The 26442-nt window shown below is 44.9% G+C and overlaps 1 protein-coding gene and 1 long non-coding RNA gene across 4 annotated transcripts; one reads left to right on the top strand and one right to left on the bottom strand.

Annotated features, from left to right (window-relative positions):
- Positions 1-4369: 4369 nt before the first annotated feature.
- On the bottom strand, positions 4370-5326 carry LOC109427770 (uncharacterized). Its single transcript, XR_002134309.3, has 3 exons — positions 5068-5326; positions 4815-4988; positions 4370-4752 (listed from the first exon to the last, which is right to left on the bottom strand). It is a non-coding gene; the product is annotated as an uncharacterized LOC109427770 (long non-coding RNA).
- Positions 5327-20276: 14950 nt separating this feature from the next.
- On the top strand, positions 20277-24220 carry LOC115256882 (uncharacterized). 3 transcript variants are annotated; one of them, XM_062849517.1, is made up of 3 exons: positions 20277-20822; positions 20886-21309; positions 21368-24220. In XM_062849517.1, exon 3 carries the CDS (start codon positions 22041-22043, stop codon positions 24201-24203), a length of 2163 nt encoding a protein of 720 aa, XP_062705501.1. In that variant the 5' UTR covers positions 20277-20822; positions 20886-21309; positions 21368-22040; the 3' UTR covers positions 24204-24220. The 3 variants fall into 3 exon arrangements, with proteins under 3 accessions (XP_062705501.1, XP_062705500.1, XP_062705499.1); XM_062849516.1 differs by having other exon boundaries at positions 20277-21028; positions 21085-21309; XM_062849515.1 differs by having other exon boundaries at positions 20277-21309.
- Positions 24221-26442: the final 2222 nt, after the last annotated feature.

Here is a 26442-nt window from a genome sequence, read left to right as displayed (position 1 = left end):
TGGACTACCCGCTTGGTGCACACCCACAGTTGATCAGCAGGAGTAAATCAATTTTATTTTGTATGGTGAAAAGCATCTAAACTTGAATTACTTGAAATAGAAAGCTTTTATTGAAAAAAATATTTGGTAGGCTTAATAGTAGTCACCATTGTGCACAACCACTACCAAATATTTTTTCGAATAATGTATTCCACTTCGATAAATTTATTTGCCTTTAGATGCTATTCGCCATACAATATTTTTGCGATTTATTGTCGCGCTTATCTTAGATTCTCAGCAAGCTGCGTTCGAAACGCGCAGCCTCAGATCGCGCCAGACCGCGCACGTATGATTTGTACACGGTGTGCAACTTGGCTAAAACTGTTTTGCAGCCGCCGGGTGTAGCTGTCAGCCGCCGTGTACAAATCAAACGGGCGCAATCTTATGGCGGCTGACTCAGTTCAGCAGGATCTGAGTGATTAAGCTAGGATGCACAATACTTTTAGCGATATTTCGCGCATAGAAGCTAGCGCCACATTGGTCGATGCGGAGAGTAGGAAAACAGCCGATGTAGTTAATTCATTGGCGAATTCCATACACTTGTTGAGGACGAAGAGCAAAATCAGTCGGATGGATGGACGATTCAAGATGAGAGGTCGATGACAGATATTGGCACCGAGGATCTGGATTTGGACGGTGACCCGCTGGATTTGAACCGTCGCAGTGGACGTATTCGACGAGCACCCGTGTGGCTTCAGGATTACGAGACAGAGGCGTCAGCGATGCTGGTTGATACTGGTGACGATGGTAGCCCGTTGTCGTATAAAAACATCAAAGGTCGTGAAGATGAAGAATGCTGGATGAATGCAGTTCAGGAGGAGCTGGATTCGCTGGAAGCAAACGAAACATGGGACGTAGTCGAGCAGCCTCCGGATGTGAAGATCGTAACATCGAAGTGGATTTTCAAAAAGAAATTGGATAAGGATGGAAATCTGGATCGGTATAAAGCAAGGGTGGTGGCACGTGGATTCATGCAACAGGAGGGTGTGGACTTCCATGAAACCTATGCGCCGGTGGCAAAACTAGCAACAATAAGGTTTCTGTTAGCGGTAGGAATTCAGTTTGATTATCAGTTTTGTCACATGGATGTTATCACTGCATTTCTGCATGGAAACTTGGAGCAGCTGGTGTACATGAAGCCACCTGAAGGAGTGCGTATTGGCGATGGAAAAGTTCTGAAATTGAAAAAGTCGTTGTATGGTCTACGCCAGTCTCCAAAATGCTGGAATAACCGTTTTCATCAATTCGTTACCAGCCTGGGTTTCAAGCGATCCGAAGCAGACTACTGCCTGTATGTTAAAAAGGACCAGAATGGGACAATCTACCTTTTGTTGTACGTAGATGATCTCCTCATCTGTGGGGACAGCGAAACTGCCATTCAGGAGCTAAAGTCGAGGTTGCTTGCTGAATTTCGGATGAAGGACCTTGGAAACCTGGAGTATTTCATGGGAATGAAGATCAAAGTAGACCGGGAGTTGGGCAGAGTAGCTATTAGCCAGTCTACGTTTGCTGAAAGTATCTTGAGGCGTTTCAATATGCAATCATGTAATCCTGTCGCTACACCAATGGAAGTAGGCACGAAGCTATCTAGACCAGACACATCCGTTGAAGGAATTGCAGAGTATCGGCAACTGATTGGTAGTTTGATGTATTTGATGCTTGGAAGTCGGACCGATTTGTGCTTCTCGGTGAGCTACTTCAGCCGGTTTCAGGACTGTGCTCAAACTGTTCACTGGAACTATTTAAAGAGAGTATTGCGCTATCTTCGTGGGACAGCGTCGTATGAGTTGGTGTATACTAGGGATGCAAACGCTCAACCGTTGAAAGGCTTCGTGGATTCCGATTGGGCGAATGATGTGGATGACCGTCGTTCAACAAGTGGTTTTCTTTTCGAGGTGTACGGCAACACTGTAAGTTGGACTTCAAGGAAACAAGGATTGGTGGCATTGTCAACAACTGAGGCAGAGTACGTCGCAGCTGCGTCGGCGGTTTCAGAAGCTCTGTGGTTGAAGAAGTTATTTTCTGATATCGAGGTACCGTTGAAACATGCGACACCTATTCTGGAAGACAATCAGGGCTGTTTGTTCATGGCAAAGAATCCCGAAACGAAGCGATCTAAACACGTAGATGTTAAGTATCATATGGTCAGAGATAATGTTTGGAAAAAAGAAGTAGATCTTGTGTATGTGCCTTCGCAAGAACAGGTTGCAGATGTTTTAACAAAACCTTTGAGTCGTAGTCAGTTTGAAAAGCTTTGTCGAAAGATGGGCTTGGAAAGAGGAGGAGTGTAGAAGTCAGGTAGACTTTCCAACCCCGCGAACAGTCTAGGTTTAGTCTTTGTTAATAACAAGTTCGTCATCTGACCCTAGATCTGTGTTGCTTAAACCTTGGGGCAAGACACTGTGCTGGAGAGTACATTTTCCTTCACAGAGTTGCTCAGAATTTCTCCGGATTGCTCCCGTTTTTGCATGAGTGTTGCCTGATTCATCGCAAAATCAAAACAATATTGCCCGATATCTCGCCTTTCTTGCAGTTTTAGGGGTGTTTTTCAACAAATTTCGTCGATCATTGATGAAAAGAGTTACTCAGAATTTCTCAGAGTTACTCTCGTTGCACAGTGTCTTGCCCCTAGGCTTAAACGAACTGTCAGAAAGAAAAATGAAAAAGTGTAACAACGTGCAATCAAAAACGTTTTCAATAAAGTTATTCTAAATTTTCCGTTTTATAAACTGTAAAACTGTTTCGTGCTATCTAAATATCGTCGAAAACTCAGCACTAGCAACCTCTGAAACGGCTATATCGACATGTGAAGACAAATCTAGAACAAAATCGAACAAAATCGCATCGAGATAGAGAAATATCGAGATAAGGAGGTATCGACCAAGGTATCGACCGAGGTATCGACATACAGAGAGATAAAATGTATGCAGATTGAAGGGATCGACCAAATCATCGAGATAGGGACAGATTTCGCGATGTAGAACATCTGCACGTGGAGAAACATTATTGATATTTTTCCAATACATGTAAAGGAATAATATCAATAATGAAATCTCAATACTTTGCCTCACTTTGCCTAGGGTATAACTTTTTTCACAGACGTTGGATCACTTTGCAGTATTCGACAAAGTTGTTTGGTATATAGTCACCTACAAAAGCACCAAAGGGTTTGAATATTGAACGTTTACAGCGCCACCAAGCGGCAAAATTCGAAAACTTAAGATTTCTGCATACATTTGGCCAAGATTTCCCATACAAACTTCAAGCTCGTTGAGCGCCCCCTTAGGCTTTATCGATTTTGCTCAAATTTTGAACGTAGCTTCTGGGAGTTCGAAACAACTGATTCAGGAGGTAAGACTTGGCATTTTTCAAAATTTTTGTTTTTCATATAAGTGTGGGCCACCCTACCCGCATAATCATGAACAATACTAGTACTGTTTATCATACTGTTAGCAACAATTTATTACAGAATCTCAACAGTATAGTATAGCATCCAAAGCAACAATAAGTCAACCGTACCATGAATGTATTCAACAGTTTCACAGATGGTTCTCGAGTAAATTACAATATGTGGGATAGGCGGTTAAGTTATGTTACCATAAAAAAACGCCGATTTTCCCGAACAAATTTTTTCGAAAACAGTATGCCAGATGGTCAGTATACTATCCATTTTTTGCTCCGACCCACTGTAAATAAAACAGTTTGTGGACAGTTGTACAATAAACTGGGAAGAAAAACGAACAGTGTATGTGTTATTGTTGATTTATTGTATTCAGGGGTATTTTAACCGTATGTTATATTGTTCATCTATGTTGAAACCATTAAATAAGAATAAATAAATATGAAAATTAAATAAGCTGATGGTTCCGTTTATAAGTTGAAAAATTCCAAAAAGGCTAATCCAGCATAACCATCACAAGTTGTTCGGTTTTTATGTAAAACCTGAGCTTTTGATGGTTGTACTAACTAAAACCTGGATTGGAATTTTTTAATTTATAAACGGAGCTATCATTCACTTGAATTAAAAAAAACAATCAAATTTGATGAATCATTTTATAAGTTATTTTATAAGTTATTTTATTATGGACTTCTTCTTCTTCATCACTCTTCTCTTCTTCATCCTTTTTCCGTTTCTGACCGGGGGGAGCGACACTAGTTTTGCCAAGCCGAAAAACCCCCAAAAAAGCCGAAAAAAGTCGCAAAAACCCGGTAAAACCCGCAAAACTTTTGCGAGTTTTAGCGTCTTTTTTGGGCTTTTTTCAGCTTTTTTTGAGGTTTTTTGGCTTGGCAAGACTAGTGTCGCTCCCCCTGTTTCTGACCGAGACCACAATAGACTCCGCGTCGGAATCCGGCGAATCCACACTGGAGGTTTCCTCATTTTTCTTGGCAGAAGTCACCGCCCATCACCACCACAGTTTCTTCAAAAGCAGTTGTTCCTCTTTCTCCTTGCTAGAGTTTTTACTCGACTTGCTTGTTGGCCGGAACTGGTCGCTTGGCAGTCACAGATGCTGTAGGTTTAGCTGCTGGAGCTGACATTTTTCCCTACAGTCGAGGCTGCAGCTTTCGCCGGTGCTGATTGTTCAAAATAGCTGGTTTAAATTCATCCTCATCGTCATCGAAAATGTTGCCTGATGACTCTTCCTTGCCGAAGTCGGTCGGTCAGTTCCGAGTGAGCTATCATGCCCGGCTTCCACAAAATTCGAGGGAAAATTCCTACAAACACATAGGATAAAATGTTAAAGTTTTTGTATTAGAATGAATGGTGAAAAGCTTACCACTTCCATCTATAACGCAGTTCCGACATCGGTTCCGAGTTGTCGCGGATATTCCGAAAGACGCCATAAACACCCAGATCCGATGATCTGTTTAGAACTAGTTCCAGGATCGCCCTTTAGCAGCAGATCTGGCACAGATCTTCCGAGTACCCGACGATGGCTTACCGGGCTAACCTGCAATCAGATGGATGAAATTCCCGATGAAAATAGCAGTAATAATGATAGAATATTCGATCCACAAAAAATAACTCACCTTTAAGATCCTACTTCTTCTGGGTGGAAGCTGAATATTCATTTTCTTGGCGAATTTGAGTTGCTGGCGTTTCTTTCGTTTTCCCGCGATGATGATAGCATTTAAGTTGTTGTTATGCGAAACTCGCGTAACATTTGAAAAGGTCCTATACCCAATGCAAACAAAAACAGTTGTTTTTTTTTGTTCAGAGATTCTAAACACTCCTTTACGTCTATTTCTCTGTGCTATTATAGAACATGTGCTGATACTATAAAATATAATAAAAATAATGAAAAATACTGCTTATAGGATTATAGAAACAAATCAAATAGAAATCGCATAAAATTTTATCGAACTTTGCGTTATCTTGAACAGGCTTTGATAAAATATTCCGCGAGAAAATAAGAAACACCACGATTCAAGTCTATCACAATTACAAATACGTGTAACTTTTTGTCATAATGTTGAACAGCCGTAATGTATGGTGAAATGTACAGGTGTGAGTGCACTGTGCAAGCGTGTAATAATCAACCGTATGCTATATTGTGATTTCATATTGCAATTATTCAATTCATGTTCACAATTATATACTGTTTGACAATGTATGAACAATGTAATATATTGGTAACGCTTAGTATGGGCTATCCATACTGTTATTTACGGTTCATAGCTTTCAGTTTAATATTGTTGAACATAAGAACAACAATATGTGACACATTAACCATACTATTTAGAACACGTTTACTGTTCAGACCCTATGGCAAACTGTATTTGTCTATGCGGGTAGTGCTGATCTTTATGTGAGCGAGTATCCTTCCAAGCTTCGATTGATTCCTTCACTTTCCGCAAATGATGGGTTCTCATGCCATTCCATTCGGTTTACCAGCGTCTTCGAAACGTGGAAACGAGCCAACGTTTGAGGTCGAGAAAAGGAACGTCAACAGAATATCGGGGGCAGGAATGTCGACCAGTACCAGCAAGAGAACCGGCTGAGACGTTTCCAGGTACCTATTCCACAATCTTGTCCTCAATGCCCGGTAATCCAAGCGAAACTTATAGATCTCGGTGAATTCTTGATGATTGCTTGAATCCATGGGTGATCGGGGGTCTCCAACTGTAAAGCTTAGTTTCTTGTTGCCAAGTAGAGCGCTCAAGTAAAATTCCCTCTTTTTCCGCAAGTAATTTTGACAACTGATCCAGTATGGGGAGAAACGTTACTTTTCCTTACGGAATAATAGCGCGGACCATTTTTCCGCAAGGAAAAATGACAGCTCCATTTGATTCGCACGGGAGGCGTTATGAGTGTTACACTTTTATCTTTACTTGCCATCTGCGAACCGCTCAAGTAATTTTGAAGCGGAATCATTACTGGACCATTACTTGTCCTATCTTTTTGCACAGTACGTATGAAGTGGAAACTAGCCATAAAGCAGAAATAACGTTGGCAGTTGGAGAGAATCAACACGGGACGATCGGCAGGGGTTGTTGGTCTTGACCGTTTCAAAAAGCTGTCGAAATATAAGATTTCTGTCTAGGAGGACTTCGAGGATTCTGACGGTGTTCTTGAGTGGAATCTGCTGATTGCTTATTCTGATCGGTGTGCCTTTGACCCGGTGGCCAGAGGAGCAAACGTGACATCGGATACTTTTTGGTGCGGAGAGCTGGAATCCCATCGAGGATGCCCATTTTGCCACGGCGTTGACTGCAGCCTGTGCTTCAGTTCTGGTTCGTACCAGAGTCCGACCTGGAATCACAGACAAACAGACATACTACTCAAATCGAAATCATCGCACGATTTAACGGTCATTTTGAAAATAAAGTGTGGTTCGGACCCTGCTCGCATGTGTCATGGTGGCGCTGCTGTGCCTACATCACCTCTTAGTTTTGAAGAGAAATGAACGCGACGCCGTTCAATGTTTACATAAAATGACTCAATCATGAACCTTCATTCATGTTTTATGAATGGATGACGCCACGAGGGAGTCGTCTCCTGCAAAATTGTTACATCGAGCCGAGGGAAACAACACCTGCAAATGAATGTTTCGGATTCAGCATTATAGAGGGTGCTAGTGAGATGCCAAACGATGTTTTTGAAGCAATTTTCTTCTAAGTAATATGTCTGTTTGACCTGTCTGCAATCGGGAAACATTTTGTTGATCCTTATGTGAGTGAGTATCCTTCCAACACTCAAATTAATTCACTGAAAGAATTTAAGTGCAGAAAGCACATAGATCCGCACTCGAAAACGATTCGGGAGCTGCCGGAAGCAGCTGCTACAGCGATATGTGCCTCTTGACCGGATTACAGCCTGGCAGAAGCTTGATGCCTGGCTTGATGTGAGTTTTCCAGTGTCGACGTGCTATATACAGACAGCTAAAGCGCAGACAGACGTTCTAGCTCGAACAAATTTATTCAAATTTTCCATGTAAATTTTCACTAGCGACACCTAGGCAACCGATTGCAACAGTGCAGTCGGGTGGAGTTGACACACAGACAAACGGACATATTACTTAGAAGAAAATTGCTTCAAAAACATCGTTTGGCATCTCACTAGCACCCTCTATAATGCTCAATCCGAAGCATTCATTTGCAGGTGTTGTTTCCCTCGGCTCGATGTAACAATTTTGCAGGTGACGACTCCCCCGTGGCGTCATCCATTCATAAAACATGAATAAAGGTTCATGATTGAGTCATTTTATGTAAACATTGATCGGCGTCGCGTTCATTTCTCTCCAAAATTGAGAGGTGATGTAGGCACAGCAGCGCCACCATGACACATGCGAGCACAGTCCGAACCACACGTTATTTTCAAAATAATCGTTAAATCGTGTGATGATTTAGATTTGAGTAGTATGTCTGTTTGTCTGTGGTTGACAGTTTAAAAAACCACGTGTTTCCAGCCGCTTACTTACCACCCAATTCACCACCCACCGAAAAATAAAATCAAAACAAACACTGTCAAAATCATTCCTACATTTGCGTCACATTCACAAAGATTTCCCAATGCGACTGAAGTTCATTCAAATGCAGTTTTATTCAAGCAAATCTATGTAAAATAAAAGTAAAAATGTGTAAAATATTTTACAAGAGTCCTGCGCTAGTTTGTGCAAAAGATTTTAGACATTAAATAAAAGTGATTTACTCTGCACAAATTATATGGAAACATTATTAGCGTGCAACACGTGCGATCTTTTCCCGCCATCCGTCTGGAAGACGACCGTGGTGACAGTTGTTGGTCGCAAAGCCCATGTGAGGCAGCGATTGAATATGAACGTCGCTAACGCCATCTGTTCGCTGATTGCCACTTGGCAATTTGTGGCGGCCATGTTTTTTACACAAGCTGCTGAGTCAAACTTGAACGTCTGTCTGCGGCTAAAGTATGTAATGTTAAATAAAGTGTTAAGTTTTACAAATAAAGTTGGTCGTAGATGACGTACGTAAAATATGGATTTATCTAGGTCACAATCTACGTGCAGAACTTTTAAATTTAATATTGCAAATATTTTGTATAGTTTTTCTTTCGTTGCGCAATTTGCGCGCTGGTCAGCTACGCGCAGCTCCACTCCAGTTGCGTGCAGCCAATCAGGAGCAATGAAGCAGACGACGTCGTTGCGCGCCAAAGCTACTCGCAGCACGTTTCTATTGTCTGCGACCAAAACAAACATCGACGCTCGCCCACCGGCTGATTGTTGTTGTTAATAATTTGCGTGGAAAGGTAAGTTAACTCATTATGGTCCCTTTCGAGATTGTTGTAATGAAATGGAAATAAAACAATATTTTTTGGAATTGTTACTGATTCGATTGGTTGTGCCATTATTTGTTGCATTCAGTCTTGTACTGATCGAACGCGGTTGATACCGGTTGGGTATGTTTTAAGTAATGCAAATATGGATACTGCCCATGATAAGAGATTCACCCTTGCGCACAACTGACTGACAGGTCGGTAAAAGTGTGAAACTACCCTAATAAACCAACACTATACACGAACCGTAAGGTAGACGGTTAAACATTACCGCATACTGTTCGAACTGTATTCCGAATGGGTGGTTAAGCACTTCTTATGGTAATCGTTTATGCGGGTATTGTTCGTGCAGTTGAAAATCGGAATTTTTAACACGCGAAAATCGATTTTTCTCCTAAACCGGGTGTCGGACGTATGTCGAGCACAGTGCGCTGGATAGAGGGCCAGGTCCGCTGTCCAGCGCACCATGTCCGACGTTAGGTTTCACGTATGGATTTTGAGAAAATTCGATTGTCGGGTGTGGGGAAACTTCGGGTTTCAACCGCGACGACAATAAAATTTTTCTTGCTAAGCGCAATATGTTTTTTATTCTGAGTGACGACGTACGAACAAAAAAAATAGTGGTTTCTGCTTTTAGTGGTGTCGCGTGTACGTACACGTTGCATTACACGAACACTACCTGAGTTCCCAAGCAACCAAAAGTTCGGATAAAACAGCATGTTTGGGCTTAATCAGCTATTCGAAGGAAGATGAATAGCGTTCTATACAGCTCACTTTTTAAGTAGTTAACCGAACTTCAGTTCATAAAAAGTACACTTGTGCCGCTGAAAGGAACGCTATTCAGCTTAAAAATAAGCTTCCGTAAAATGAAAAAAAGGCGCTTAGTCCTCAAAAGTAATCGAAGGGATGACACTCTAGAATTTTGAGTTTAATCTTTTTTGGAATCTATTCCGAATCTTTCAAATCACGCATAAAAAAAGTTGACGAGCTTTCGCTTCAGTGTGTTAGCAGCATCTGTCAAATCGCGTGCAGCTGCCAGGCTGCAGTGTCATTCGCGCGCGGATAAAAAAACATAAATAATTATTTGTGAAGAACAAACTATTCACTGGGTAAATCCCATCATACATTTGGGTAGTTGAACTTGACTGTGTAACTTTTGACAAATAAAAACCATTCTGTGCTTTTATACTCGACCGTAACACACGTGTTTGTTTTGCTCTCGCGTATCACATTCCGCTGGGTGCTCCGCTTATAGGTTATGGTCCCAGCATAGCCCGAGCCCCTTTTGTGAGCACGTTGGAACGCGTCGCGAAACTTTTTTTGGTCGTCGGAAGGAGAAGCTGCCCCGCAGCGTATGGCAAAAAGTTGTGTTGCCCCGGGCCGTGCGGTAATAAAGTCGTCGCGAGTGTGAGTGTTTTTCTCGTTGCTGTTGACGTCGTCGGTAGTGCGCAGTGCGTTGAAATGGAGGAGGAAAAGAAAGTTTATCTTTTCGACGGTGCCAATTTCAACAACTGGTGTTTCCGAATGGAAATTCACCTGGAGGAGCTGGACCTCATCGAGTGCATTCGTGCGGAACCGGAGGAGGTAGCCGAAATCCAGGTGTTGGTGACCGACAGTGCAGACGTCAAGCGCGTGAAGGAGGAAAAACTGCTGGCGAGGAAGAAGAAGGACGTAAAATGCAAGTCGGTGCTAGTCCGGAACATTGCCGACTCGCAACTTGAATACATCAAGGGCAAGCGAACGCCGCGGCAAATCTGGACGACGCTTGAAAATACGTTCGCTCGGAAGGGTATCTCCGGGCAATTTTACCTCCTGAAAAAGCTATCAGCGATGAAGTTTGAGGAATCCGGACCGCTTCAGGCGCATCTGCTCCAGTTCGAGCGGATGGTGCGGGACTTGGAGTCAGCCGGAATCAAACTGCAGGAACAGTTGGTGGTATTTTACCTCCTGCAAACGATGCCGCCATCGTACGGACAACTCGTCACCGTGTTGGAAACACTGTCGGCAGACCAGTGCACTCTTGACTTTGTCAAAGCCCGTCTGCTGAGTGAGAGTGTGAAGCGCGAACATTGTGACGATGCTAGAGGAAGTGGGGAATCAACGGCATTCGCCGGAAAAAGTGCCAAATCGAAACTGAAGTGTTTTTCGTGCGGGAAGGTGGGGCACAAACGGTCGGAGTGTCCCCATCGTCGCGATTCGGATGGCGTAAAGCCGAAGAAGAAGGAAAACAAGTTCGAGAAGAAGGAAAAAGCGCACGTCAGTGAAACGGAGGTCACGTTCGTCAGTAGTTGTGTAGACAAAAACGAAAAATTGTGTGGGGAAGGTGGATTCAAGTGGATTTTGGACTCCGGCGCGTCCGACCACATGATTTGTTCGAGTGAATACCTCCGAGACGTGCAGAAGCTAGATGCACCAGTGATGATAAAGGTTGCATCGGGTGAAGTGCTTAGTAGCCACCACAAGGGAAAAGTGGATATCGTGGCTCGCGTCGGGAAACGTCGGTTGAAGTGCGTCGTCGACAACGTCTTGTTCGTCCCGGGCTTGAACTACAACCTCTTCTCGATCCGTCGCGTGGGACAGCTTGGAATGGAAGTGATTTTCTCCAAGAACAGTGCGGTGATCAAACGGGATGGTGAGGTTGTGTGTACGGGCAGTCGGTCGGATCGACTGTACGAACTGAACGTTGACATTGAGAAACCAGTGAACTCTGAGGTGCTAGTGTCGCAGAAGGCTATCGGAAATGCCGAGCTGTGGCACAGAAGATTCGGCCACATTGGGAAGAGTGGCTTACTGAAGATGATCCGTGGAGATATGGTGAAAGGAATGTCGCTGCAGAAAGAAGCTGTAAACAGTGGCGGCGGTGGCGTGTGTGTCCCTTGCGTGGAAGGCAAGCAGACACGCAAACCCTTCCAGGATATGCCACTTCCGCGGAGCTCTCGGCCTCTCGAGTTGGTGTACAGCGACGTCTGCGGTGCGATGTCCCCGGCTTCATGGAACGGTAAGCGCTATTTCGTTACCTTTACAGATGATTTCACTCACTTTTGTGCGGTCTACATCCTGAGCACAAAAGATGAGGTGTTTGATTGCTTTAAAACCTACGTAGCGATGGTCGAAGCCCATTTCGATACCAGCATCAGCCGTTTACGATGCGATAACGGCGGGGAATACGTCGGCAAGGCATTTGCTGATTTCTGCAAAGGCAAGGGTATTCAGGTGGAGTTCACTGTCCCATATACTCCCCAGCAGAATGGGGTCAGTGAGCGGTTCAATCGCACCATTCTCGACAAGGCCAGAGCAATGATAGCGGATTCCGGACTGGATCGGAATATGTGGAACGAGGCTGTGTTGGCGGCCGTCTATCTCGTCAACCGGAGCCCTACGGCAGCGCTAACCACAAATAAGACACCGTATGAGCTATGGTACGGGCATAAGCCGGACGTATCCAGGATTCGAATTTTCGGGAGCAAGGCATACAGCCTGATTCCGAAGGAGAAGCGAGGAAAGCTGGATTCTCGCAGCAAGATCAGCTACTTCGTTGGATACGGCGGTGGCGGGTACCGTTTGTGGGACGGCAAGCGGATTTTCATCGCTCGTGATGTCGTGGTGGATGAACCAGCCCTGCGACAGCGGAACATCGAATGCAAGTCGGAGAGTTCGAACGACGTCGGCCACGGAGTGAGTCATGGTCGACTGCTTGGACCATTTTCTTCGAGAATCGTTGCTGATTGTGAGGATGCCCAGCGTGAATTGCCTAACGCTGGAGGCGGCTCCGTTCCTGGTTCCCGAAATGATGAAGATTCCGATGATGAGGTGTTTGATGAAGCGGATGATAGGCTGTTCGGCGAAAATCGGGATCAAGCTGAGGAGGGGAACAACGGTGACGCGGAAGAAGGTCTACGTCGTAGTGAGCGAGTTCGGAAACCCCCAGAGAAGCTGAGTGATTACCTATGCATCGCATATGCACTGAACGCCGAAAGCTACGTCGAAAATGTTCCTGAAACCGTCGAAGAGCTGCAGAAACTGGAAGATTGGCCTGAATGGAAGCTTGCCATAGACAAGGAGCTGAAGTCACTGGCTGAAAACAACACCTGGCAGCTGGTGGACTTGCCGGCCGGGCGAAAACCGATTGACTGCAAGTGGGTTTTCCGGCTCAAGTTCGACCCGGATGGTTCTGTTCAGAAGCGGAAGGCGCGTTTAGTCGCCAAAGGCTTCACGCAGCGTTTCGGATTCGACTTTTCGGAAACGTATGCGCCAGTCATCAAAATGTCGACCGTTCGTACAATGCTTGCTCTTGCCAATCAGTTCGACCTTGAAGTCCATCAAATGGACGTGACATCCGCCTTCCTCAATGGAGTCCTTACTGAGGATATCTATATGCGTCAACCAAAAGGATTTGAGGAGGGGGATAAAGTATGCAGACTCAACAAATCCATTTATGGGTTGAGGCAGGCGTCCAAGGCCTGGAACGACCGCTTCAATGAGTTTATGTCACGATGCGGATTCCGTCGATGCAAGGAGGATAGCTGTCTGTACGTCCGGGCAGGCAAATCAGGACCAGTGTACCTGTTGCTGTACGTGGACGATGTCCTGATCATCGCGAAGAACTTGGACGAAGTGAAGACGGTGAAGCGAATGCTGAGGAAGGAATTCAAGATGCAGGACCTCGGTGAAGCTCGAATGTTCCTGGGACTTCGAATCGACAGAGACAGACAGAAAGGCGTAATGAAGCTGAGTCAGCCGAAGTATGTGGATTCTGTGCTGAAGCGCTTCGGAATGGAGTCGTGTAAGCCGTCATCGACCCCGATGGACCCAGGCTTGCAGCTTAAGAAAGCGGAACTCAACCAGAACTTGCACAAACCACATAGGGAACTGATCGGCTGCATAACTTACCTGGTGGTGACGTCTCGCCCGGATCTGAGCGCGGCCGTCTCGTACTTTAGCCAGTTCCAGTGCAACCCTGGAGAAGAACATTGGCAACACGCAAAAAGAATGCTTCGCTATCTAAAGGGAACACCGGAATATGGACTGATCTACAGGAGAACGGATACTGCTGGTCGCCAAATAGTGGGGTTTGCCGATGCAAATTGGGCCACTGACGTGAACGACCGACATTCGGTCTCAGGATACCTGATCCAGATCTACGGTGCTACGACAGCGTGGAGCACCAAGAAGCAGCGGACCGTGGCGCTTTCCTCGACCGAGGCTGAGTGCTATGCGCTGGCTGACTGTGTTTGCGAAGTTTTGTGGATCTCTAAGCTATTCACGGAATTGGGCATCCATGACCGTCAGCCTGCGGCTATCTTCGAAGACAATCAGTCTACAATCGCCATTGCAGAGTCGGACGGCTCATCCAAGAAACTCAAGCATACCGAGGTAAAGCTACATTTCATCAAGGAGTGCGTCCAAGAAGGTAAGGTGAACTTATGCTACATCCCGACGGCTGATCAACCGGCCGATATACTCACCAAGGGTCTGTCAGTTGTGCCATTTGCCAGGCACCGAACCTTCATGGGGATTGAAGCGTGATTCGTTTGAGGAGGGGTGTGAAGAACAAACTATTCACTGGGTAAATCCCATCATACATTTGGGTAGTTGAACTTGACTGTGTAACTTTTGACAAATAAAAACCATTCTGTGCTTTTATACTCGACCGTAACACACGTGTTTGTTTTGCTCTCGCGTATCACATTCCGCTGGGTGCTCCGCTTATATTATTAACGTTCTTCAGGCGCCAGCACCCAAAGGAAATTGTTTTCGTTCGCGGAAATTATGTGCCTAATCGTCTCCGTTTCCCAACTACCTTGTACATGAGGTCTCGTGTACAAATAAGACAACTGTTCCCAACTGTAAGTATCACAGAATTATTATAATATTGAGTACCTAGCTATATAGGACCTTTCGAATTTCAGCCTGGACCCCGGCCCGGACAAAATTGTCAAGGCTCGATTGGTGTTGTCACGAAAGTGGGAAATAACATCCCTGCTGCAGAACCGCCTAGTACATCCAGTTGAAAGTTTTGCGGGGGTTTGGACGGAAGCAGAACCACCATGGATCTGGATGATAATGCCGACGAGAGCTACACTGCGTACCTTCCTACCCTACAAAAAAGACCACCACCACCAGCTTCAACTCGGAAGTTCCACACAAAAGACGGAGCAGCAGTTCCATGTCCCGGAAGATCGCATTCGCCGAAAGTCTACGGAAGCTGCGTTAGTGCACGGTGGCTGTACCGGTTCCAGATCGCTGTACGTCTACCAGGTAGTGGATGACCTCCCATCGGGTTTGAAAATGCTCCCGTGAAGAGTAAAAAGAAGATCAGTACGTGATGGGAAACGGTCAGTTAATTTTTAATAAACGTGCTTTGTGCAATCGATCAAGTCAGTTTCTGATTATTATTTTGAAGAGTATCTCGAAGACTACTAAATCATTCAATGCAAGATAGGTATTCCAAAGAAGACGTAATAGTTCAGCGTCACCTTGTCTTGGTGTTCCTTGTGAGTACTTGAAAAATAATTTCACGAAACCATTCAAAGCAAAATAGTTAACGTATCGTGCGTTGCCTAGCGTTTTAGAAGGACTCGGTGAACCTTCGCAAAGACTTACTCTGAGTATTTACTTTGAAGAAAATTTTATAGAACACTTAAAAAGTTGTTCAATGAAAAAGAGTAATCGTATGATGCGTTACCTAGTAAATCAAGAGGACTTGGTGAACCTTCGCAGACAAAACCAGAATAGATTGATACTTAAAACTAATCAAAGCAGAAGAGTAAACCAATGGGCTTCACTGGGTAATTAAGGAGAACTTGGTGAACCTTCGTACATATAAATTCAGATTACTTAAGTCTCACAGACTTAAAACAATTCATCGCAGCAGAATTAACAAATGCGCTTCCCCGGATAATTTTAAAGGACTTGGTGAACGTTCCCAAAGACTAACTCTAAGTACTTTGAAGAAAATTTCAATTTTCAAAGACCACTTAAAAAGTTGTTCAATCAAAACGAGTAATCGTATGATGCTGATCAAGAGGACTTGGTGTACCTTCACAAAGACAAATTCTGATCACTAAGTGATAAGTCTTATACAAAAGTGGACTTTTGTGTTTCACCGAGCTAAGGATGACTTCATGAACCTTCGCAAAAACAAATTTTGATCACTTATCAAAAGAAACAGCTTTTGTGCTTCACCGAGCAATTTAGGAGGACTTGGTGAACCTTTGCAAAGACAAATTCTGATCACTAAGTGATAAGTCTCATAAAAAAGTGGACTTTTGTGCTTCACCGAGCAATTAAGGAGGACTTGGTGAACCTTCGCAAAGACAAATTTTGATGACTTATCAAAAAAGTGGACTTTCGTGCTTCACCGAGCAATTAAGGAGGACTTGGTGAACCTTCGCAAAGACAAATTTTGATGACTTATCAAAAAAAAGTGAACTTTTGTGCTTCACCGAGCAATTAAGGAGGACTTGGTGAACCTTCGCAAAGACAAATTTTGATGACTTATCAAAAAAGTGGACTTTCGTGCTTCACCGAGCAATTTAGGAGGACTTGGTGAACCTTTGCAAAGACAAATTCTGATCACTAAGTGATAAGTCTTATAAAAAAGTGGACTTTTGTGCTTCACCGAGCAATTAAGGAGGACTTGGTGAACCTTCGCAAAGACAAATTTTGATGACTTATCAAAAAAGTGAACTTTTGTGCTTCACCGAGCAATTAAGGAGGACTTGGTGAACCTTCGCAAAGACAAATTTTGATGACTTATCAAAAAAAAGTGAACTTTTGTGCTTCACCGAGCAATTAAGGAGGACTTGGTGAACCTTCGCAAAAATAAATTTTGATGACTTATCAAAAAAAAAGTGAACTTTTGTGCTTCACCGAGCAATTAAGGAGGACTTGGTGAACCTTCGCAAAGACAAATTTTGATGACTTATCAAAAAAGTGGACTTTCGTGCTTCACCGAGCAATTTAGGAGGACTTGGTGAACCTTTGCAAAGACAAATTCTGATCACTAAGTGATAAGTCTTATAAAAAAGTGGACTTTTGTGCTTCACCGAGCAATTAAGGAGGACTTGGTGAACCTTCGCAAAGACAAATTTTGATGACTTATCAAAAAAGTGGACTTTCGTGCTTCACCGAGCAATTAAGGAGGACTTGGTGAACCTTCGCAAAGACAAATTTTGATGACTTATCAAAAAAAAGTGAACTTTTGTGCTTCACCGAGCAATTTAGGAGGACTTGGTGAACCTTTGCAAAGACAAATTCTGATCACTAAGTGATAAGTCTTATAAAAAAGTGGACTTTTGTGCTTCACCGAGCAATTAAGGAGGACTTGGTGAACCTTCGCAAAGACAAATTTTGATGACTTATCAAAAAAAAGTGAACTTTTGTGCTTCACCGAGCAATTAAGGAGGACTTGGTGAACCTTCGCAAAGACAAATTTTGATGACTTATCAAAAAAGTGGACTTTCGTGCTTCACCGAGCAATTTAGGAGGACTTCCCGGATAAAAAATACAATAGAAAAACATAGGATTCTAATGTAACAGTACCATTGAAAACCATACTCTCACAATAGAATTCAATGTTAAAATAACAGTAGAAAAACAATGGAATCAAATGTTTCTAACAATAGAATCAAATGTGAATGAGCATTTCACATTGAATTGTATAGGTTGTTAAGTATCGTAACAATAGAAAAAAGGACTTTTTTCCATACAAGTTTTTTCGCAAAACAGAAGATTCTAATGTAAATGAAATGTTGTTAATGCATATACGGGGAATCAAATATACCGTAGATTTTTAAGTATTTGTATTATTTTGAACTGTTAAATATGCCAAGAACTGTCTATTTTGAACTGTGATCTTACATTAGATTCAATGGTTTGGGGATGGTTTTCTATTGTGAAACAGAAGATTCTTATGTTTTCGAATTGTTCCAAAAGGTGAATTGCACGGTAAACGTATTGTTTTGGGTAGTGATTTTATTTATGGTTCCACATTTGATTCAATTGTTTTGGAATTGTTTTCTATTGTGAAACAGAACATACTGTTTGTACTGTATTTACATTGAATTCAATGGTTTGGGTATCGTTTTCTATTGTGATACCTTGTGTGATACAGAAGATTCTAATGTTTTCAAATTGTTTCAAACAGTGAATTGCACGGTAAACGTATTGTTTTGAGTAGTAATTTTATTACTGATTTTAAGGGTCTGTGTCAATTGGCGAATTAAAATTAATTTTCACTTAAACTTGACAGTTCGATAATTATTTCCTTAGGAAAACTGTCAAGTTTAAGTGTTGAACTGTCAAATTTAAGTAAAAATTAACTTTAATTCGCCAATTGACACAGACCCTAAGAACACAGATCGAACAATTATCTAATATTTGGATCAATCATGTCGTAAATCGAGTAATGTTTAATTGCATTAATGATTGAAGCTTGGGCTCCCATGCCCCACCAGCCAGATAACTGGGTTTAGCAGACTAAGCATTATATGTGGCAACACTATAAGCGGCATGATGGAACCGTGCCAAAGCGCGCTAAGTGTTATTAGACCACTAATGTAGTTGCATTTAGTGGGTGATGAGGTACAAAAGTAACATTACAGCGTGCTTAACCATTATTGTAGCACTAAAAAAAACTCGATATACTACAACTTGAACCTATACTTGAACATCATTCGAAGCGTTGAAATGCAAGATATTGCATAGATTAAATTCGCTAAATATTGACTTTACACAAGCTTCTATGTTGTTTGAAAAGTTCTTCAAATATTCGAATCGCTCATATTATTGTTCAATAAACGTCTAATTGCATTAATGGATGAAGCTTAGGCTCCCATGTCCCACCAGCCAGATAACTGGGTTTAGCAAACTAAGCATTATATGTGACAACACTATAAGCGGCATGATGGAACCGTGCCGAAGCGCGCTAAGTGTTATTAGACCACTAATGTAGTTGCATTTAGTGGGTGATGAGGTACAAAAGTAACATTACAGCGTGCTTAACCATTATTGTAGCATTTATGGACATTTGATGAACTACAGCTTGTGGAATACAGCATACAATATAGAATTTGATTCAAAGGCATGCATGTGTTCCAAGTTTAAAAAGCGAACCTATATTTAAAAACCTTGCAAAGCTACCAAATGCAAAAGATGGTTCTACGGTTCTACTCAGTAATATGTTTCACATTTGATTTCACGAAAAAAAGTTTGATGATGAAACTATTGCAGTCAAGATTGCAGTCAAATTAAAGGAAGGGAAAATTAGTATTTTTACAATAAGTCCGTTGGCCCTCATGCAGATCTTGCTTAGATCGGCATTCAACAAGCTCTGGGTTGATTGCTTATGCACCGCGCACCAGCTTGACGTCCTTGTCACTGTTGAGAGATGAGAAGGGGTTATTAATAACGAAACGTGGGTTCAAATATAACTTAGAATTTTATGTACAGTGCCGATTCGTTCGTTGGGGGCTCATGAGATGGGCTGCCTCGATGGTTAGATGTTTGCAGATTGGGGCAAAACCCAACTAAAAAGTAGTGTCCGAGGTACTGTCAATGTCAAAATCGAAGGCGCTGTCGCATCGCAGGTCCTGTATACAGAACGTTTGTGCAAGTATATTAAGTCAATAATCAATAATTTTTAAATGCCAGTATTTTCTCTGTGCGTTGATACATACTTTCTGGGGCGGTCTTTAAATTAGAAAACCATGATGCTCCCTTTATCAAAAGCTCGCAAATTTTTCTTGCTATATTTCCTTTTTTTCAATATTTTCTTTTAATATTTTTTTTTAATACTGGTACAATAAAATTAGCCCTTTTCAAATGTTAGTTTAGAAAACTTTAAAAAAATCTTAAATATAGGTAAAAAGTACTAATTAGATGATTTTATTATATTATGAAAAAGGTCGAACCAACCCTGGGAATTTTTCTGGGAAAGTGTGATTCGCTACCAGCCCTGCCCTGCCAACTCAACTTCGCCTCTCGGCTCTCGCAAAAGCGCAAACAAAACACATACAAACCTGTTGAAATGCCGCAACTGTTGAATGATTCAGCACTGCACCACACACTATATTTTCTCCCGTGAGGAAAACGCGGAAAATTCACGCAGCTGTGCGTGAATTTTCCACATTTTCCGCACACAAAACTGCTATTCGGATTTTTTTACCGCTGACGACCGAGCTGATTACAACAAAACTTGGCTGTCATCGATACACACTGTTTCGGAATTACTCAAAAACCCAAGCAAAAACCCTTTTTTCAAACGTCCAGACCATTGAAAAACAGTACATTTCAATGTTACTGATACATTCTATTGTAAACTAATGGTTTGAACGCTGAATCCAACAGTAACAAAGAATTCAAATGTTAATCTATTGTCTGGGTATGTAACCATGGAATCTAATGTAAATCTTTTGTAATCATTAAAAAGAATCAAATTTTAAAAATACTGTGTTACGTTTAAGTTTGTGATTAGCAGCTGTGCCATTAGGAACTCGTTAAACCATAAGAACATTTGTAAATGCTCCGACTTATGAGTAAAAATTTGTTCCGCCAAGAACAACTTAAGCACCTCTGTAATGCCTACCATCATCGACTCGCAATCCTGAAACTCGCGCTCATGTTAACCACCGCACACCACACACACAAAGCACTCCATTCCGATCACGCAGGCCTCGATCACATACGTTGAGTATCGAGCTCGGCAACGAGAGAGGCAAACATTGCATTACGGCTCGACGGCAGCATACACACAAGCGACGTTCATCGAGAGAGCACTGTTCATTCCCAGAGAAAGGGAGGCTTTTTTTTCTCAAGCACAACTACCATCACCGGCAATCAGGCGGAGGGAGCTGATCACGCGATCGTTCATAGTGCCAGCAGTTTGCAAGCATCCATCGGTCGAAACGGTAGTGGCTCACGTTACGGGCGTAGAAGTGGCTCCAGCTTCAAAAAAAGAGGTGGAAAATTGATTTGCTGTTGGAGGCAATTTCAGTTACACGAAAAAGGTGAACTCGGCCTTTGCATCGGTGAGGTGAGTCTATTTATCGCCCGACCAGATACAGGTGGAAAACTAACTGGTTTGTTCCATCACCAGACCGACGCTTAGTGCAGCCAACAAAAGGAGGCGGCCATTTTGCACCACCACGAGATTGCCAAGCCACATGTTCTGGAGAAAACTGCACCTCATTCGACGTATTTCGTGCACATCCGAACGCGATTAGCGCTGTTTCCCCCCGGGTGAGTGAGCATTTTCGACTTTGCGAGAGACATCCGTCTAATGACCGTTTTTCTAGTTTGACCGTCGGTGAACTCGGTGGTGGCACTCGCCGTCCGTGCAATTGGCAGATCAAACCGCACGAGTGTCAGTTTTGCATCGTGGCCCACCAGTGAAGATCATTCAGCCGCCCGGCGGGACATCTTGCACGATCAGCCGAGGTCAAGCGCTGACGGAAGAGGCAAGAAACCGTGACGATCCGTATACACCGAGAGGACAGGAGCAAAGAGCCTTCGTCAAAGAAGTATGCTGCGAAGCAAAAACCAACTGGAGTTAGTTATTGACAGCTCTGCTCGCCTCAGGGCTCTTTTTTCTCGTTCCAGTTTCGTCAACATCAATTAGGCAGACCGAGCGGGGGTGACCACCGACGTCGGCGCACCGTCGATCTTGAGACGTTCTCGGTGGCTTTCGGCGGGACGCGGTAGCCAGCTTTCCGGCGCGGGAGCGAAGGGCTCGAAGGCAGCAACGATCGCATCGGTAATCGGAGGAGCGGATTGGTGAGCGAGTTGGCGCCAATCATGAATCGGACCGTAGGGTCGGCCGGGAACACGCATCCGGCAGGCGAGGAGGCCCGAGTGAGCGGTCGAGGTTTGTGATCGGTGGCGATGCGTGAGTACAAAGATGAGACAAATGTTAGTTTCTAAGTAAGAATAAACAGCTAGGACGTAGAGAGAGGATTAGGCGTTTAGGTGGCACAATGATAGGAGCCAAATAAAGATGTTGTCTAAATGAATAAGCTTTGAGTTGGTGCTTTGATTGCCGTGTTTGTGCCCGAATTACCCTGCTATACGGTAGTCTTGCTCTACTGGTCGGGAAGTTTGCAACACTGGCGCCCAACTGAAAATCCACATTTAAACTACCGTTTAGCGATTTTTTGGTTTGTGAGCAAAAGTTTTTGGTTTTTGTGCTTTTTGGTTATCCGGCCTACGATAACCAATGTAATTTTAACCCTTACGCATTAAATTCGAAATAAAAATGGACTTTACCCATTTGACTGATGAAGAAGTAAACTACGAGTTGGCTTTACGCCACGTAGTAAACCTTGGACCCACTACACATAGAGGCAAGGTTCTTCGCCTCAAGGCCCTAATACAAGAAGAGTCCTTGAGAGACAGTAAGCCTACTAGCTCAGACCATGTCATGAGCACACAATCCAACCTAGAGCAATGTGAATCTCAAGTTCACCAGCTGCACATTGGCGCAGAAGCGGCCATCCGCACAGCCGATAGCGTAGCTTTAAACCAAATACGAACACGTCTTTACCACTATCGTGATCGATTACTGTTGATCCGTCCACCAAACGAACTGCGGGAAACTCACGCAATGCTGTCAGTGCATGTCGACGTGCTTCTAAATAAAGTGAACGGGACAAGTGTAGTGAACGGTGTGCCAAGAAGTGAAAGTGTAGTCAGTCAAGCAACGTCAACCGGAGCCATACGAAGGAACAACGGTGGAGAGGAAGGAGCAGTAGGTGGCGAAACGGACGCCACGATTCCAGTGGGCGACGCTTCCAGGCAAGAAACCACACCACCACCAGTGACGTCTTTCTCCGGTGGACAAGGACGAGGATTGCTGTTCTCTAGTTCATTCCGAGCGCTAGACAACGAATACGCAGGGGAGACACAGCCTAGACAACGGAACACCTCACCACCGCCTCCCTATCTTCCCCGGGAGCGAGAAACATGGAACCGTCCAGCCCCAGAAGCACAGTCACGAGAAGTTCAGGAGCTGCAAGCGAGAATAGCGGAGATGCAGGAAAGAGAACAGCGGACGCGTGAAGAAAACTATCGAATGCGAGACGACCTGGAGCGGCTAATCCGGCGAGATCGACCAGCACCGGAACGAGCGGACGATCGCCGAATACAGAAGGCGGTGCACAACTGGCCTTTCAAGTTTCGCGGCGAGAAGGACACTACATCACTCAACGTGTTCCTAGATCGCGTGGAGACATTCGCGAGGTCGGAAGGCATGAGCGACGCCACACTCCTGAGTTCGATCAAGCATCTACTCCAGGAGGACGCAATCGACTGGTACTCACGAGCAACGTCGCAGAACCTGTTGCGGACATGGGACCAGTTCAAGCGGGAGATCAGAAGGGAATTCCTGCCGAGCGGATACTCCCAAATTCTGCGTCTGGAAGCCAGCTTTCGATTTCAAGGAAGGGAGGAATCCTTTGCGAAGTTCTACCGAGATATCTCAGCGCTTTTCCGCTTTGTCGATCCACCAATTCCAGACGACGAAAAGTTCTTTCTGGTGAAGAAGAACATGAACGAGAACTACGCAGCTATCGTCACAGCAGCGAGGCCTCGTTCACTGGAAGAAATGGTGGAAGTCTGCACCGGATACGACGAGACGAGGATGCTTCTGAACAGGCAGCGCAGGATTCCCATTCCGCACAGCGCGCTTCTGGAACCGAACTTCGCTACGCCAGTAGTAACCAGCAGACCACCACCGGTTCAGCATCACCAACAGCCACAGCGGTTCAACAGAGTTCACGCCGTGGAGGTGGAAGAAGGCGCATTCGAGCACGAAGCAGCGGAGGTAGGACCAGAAGACAATTGGCAGCACAACATCGACGAACTGATGGAGCAAGTCAACGCGTTGAAGTTGAACATTGAGCGGAGATCTGCGAGACCAAGCTTTGCCGCACGCGACGAAAGGCAGCCAAGGCCAACGGATAGGTACAACCGGACAGAGGCTGACGTCCTGCGAGTAGCGCGGCAGTACACAAGAGATGCGCAAACCGCGGCACAGCAGCAGCGGCCGCAAACCGCATCATACCAGACGCGGCTACCACAACAACAGCAAGAACAGCCGCTAAGAGCACAGGGCTGGCAAGCACGACAGTGGATGCCAAGCTCGGATCAGAGCGACAATAACCAAAGAAGTCAACGTCTGCTGCCAGAACCAGCCAGGCAACGGGAAGATCGCCAGATACAACAGGAAGAAGCTCCGAACGGCCAACGAATAGCAATGCTTTGCTGGAACTGCGACGAGGAGGGTCACAGATTCATGGACTGTCCGAAGCCGCAAGCCATCCTATTCTGCTACCGTTGTGGAAGGAAAGGCTACTCGTTGCGCAGTTGCTTCACGTGCCGCATGGACGCGGTAAACTACCAAGCGGAGAACCAGCAGTAGAGGGGAGCAGCTCTCCGCAAAATCTCGGAGACCCCTCCGATATCCCGGAATTTCAAAACCTCAACTCGATCATTATCAACCCCGGAAGTGACAATCGACCACACGCCGTCATATCAGTGCTGGGCAAGGAGTTAACAGCTTTGCTGGATAGCGGAGCAAACTGCTCCCTACTAGGAGGAAAAAGAGTCGAGCTGGCGGAAGACTGCGGTTTGCAGAAAGGAAACGTCAGCGGCGGAATAAAAACAGCGGACGGCACAAGACACAACATTTCGCATTTCGTCTATCTCCCAATAGTGTATAACAACCGCAACGAAGTTCTTCCAGTGCTTTTGGTACCTTCGATTCCAGACTGCGTCATCCTAGGAATGAACTTCTGGGAAAAGTTTGGCGTCAAAGCGGTGTGTTGCACACTAGAAGCGAAGCAGGAAGACCAGATCAGCGAAGACCAGGAGATGAAGCAGCTCAATCCCGAACAACAACGGCGCCTAGAGCAGGCGATCCATAAGTTTCCGAAAGCGGTAGAGGGAAGACTAGGACGGACGAAGCTGTACGAGCATCGAATCGATGTGGGGAATGCACCGCCCCGTAAACAACGGCATTACCCTATGTCGCCGTATGTTCTACAGGAGGTCAACAAGGAGATCGACCGGATGATAGCGCTGGACGTCATTGAGGAGGCGCAGTTCTCGCCATGGAACAATCCGCTGGTCGCCGTCAAGAAGAAAACTGGGCAGTATCGCGTCTGTCTGGACGCGCGGCACCTAAACTCCATCATGGTGAACGAGGGCTATCCGATACCCCAGATTGCAGCGATCACCAACAACCTCCGAAGCAGCAAATACATTTCTTCGATCGATCTCAAGGATGCCTTCTGGCAGCTACCACTTCATCCAGGTTCGAGACAACTGACAGCCTTCACCGTTCCATCCAGAGGCCACTTCCAATTCAAGGTGGTGCCTTTCGGGCTGTGTACGGCAAGTCAAGCCCTAGCGAGACTTATGACCCACCTATTCGCCGATCTAGAACCGCTGGTATTCCATTACCTAGACGACATCATCATCTGTTCCGAGACATTCGAAGAGCATATCGCTCTGCTCGAAGAAGTAGCCCGCCGGCTACGCCAAGCGAATCTCACGATTTCATCGGAGAAGTCCAAGTTCTGCCGGAAGAGCATGAAGTACCTAGGCTACGTGATCGACGAGCAAGGTTGGCGAGTAGACGACGAGAAGATCCAAGCGATCGTACAATTCCCGACTCCAACAACGCGCAAAGAAGTGCAGCGATTTCTCGGTGTTTGCAACTGGTACCGACGCTTCATCGCTGGTTTCTCGCAGCTAGCAGCTCCGCTAACAAACTTGACGTCAGGGAAGACCAAGTTCCGTTGGAATCCGATAGCTGAAGAAGCGTTCCTAAAGCTGAAAGCAGCTCTGGTTTCGGCACCGGTACTGGCGATGCCGGACTACAGCAAACCGTTCGCCATAGCGTGCGATGCCAGCGACACAGCAATCGGAGCAGTGCTAACGCAGGAGATCAACGGCGAGGAACATCCCATCAGCTACTTCTCGCAGAAGTTGTCAGCGTCGGAGAGAAAGTACTCGGTCACGGAGCGGGAGTGCCTCGCAGTGATCCGAGCGATCGAGAAGTTTAGAGGCTACGTAGAAGGAATCCGGTTCATTGTCCACTGTGACCATGCAGCACTCAGCTACCTGAAGTCGATGAAGAACCCGACGGCTTTGATGAGCCGGTGGCTGTTGCGTCTGAACGCGTTTGATTTCGAGATCCGGTACAGGAAGGGTTCCATCAACGTTGTTCCAGATGCTCTCTCGAGGACGGTGGCAGAAGCAGTCTTCACGGTAGACCAAGTCCTGGATCCGTGGTACAGGAAGCTGGTGGACAGAGTAAAGAGCGAAGGAGATAAGTTCCCGGACTTCCGCATAGCAAACGACACGCTATTCAAGAACTGCCGTTGCAAGGACGAAGTGGGAGCAGTTTACCACAAGTGGAAGCAAGTCGTTCCGAAAGAAGAGAGGTTCCAGCTAATCCGAAGATTCCACGACGAACCGGCAGCAGCGCATCTTGGTTTCTACAAGACCTGGCACAAGCTACAAGCCCACTACTACTGGCCACAAATGCAACAGGAGATTCACGATTACGTTATGAACTGTTCGACCTGCAAAGCGTGCAAGGCACCGGGGAAAAGAATGATGCCGCAAATGGGAAACCCGAAGCCGGCGAAGAC

The sequence above is a fragment of the Aedes albopictus genome, chromosome 2, assembly GCF_035046485.1.
Source record: "Aedes albopictus strain Foshan chromosome 2, AalbF5, whole genome shotgun sequence".
NCBI classification, from domain to species: domain Eukaryota; kingdom Metazoa; phylum Arthropoda; class Insecta; order Diptera; family Culicidae; genus Aedes; species Aedes albopictus.
This window is presented reverse-complemented; position numbering and strand designations above follow the sequence as displayed.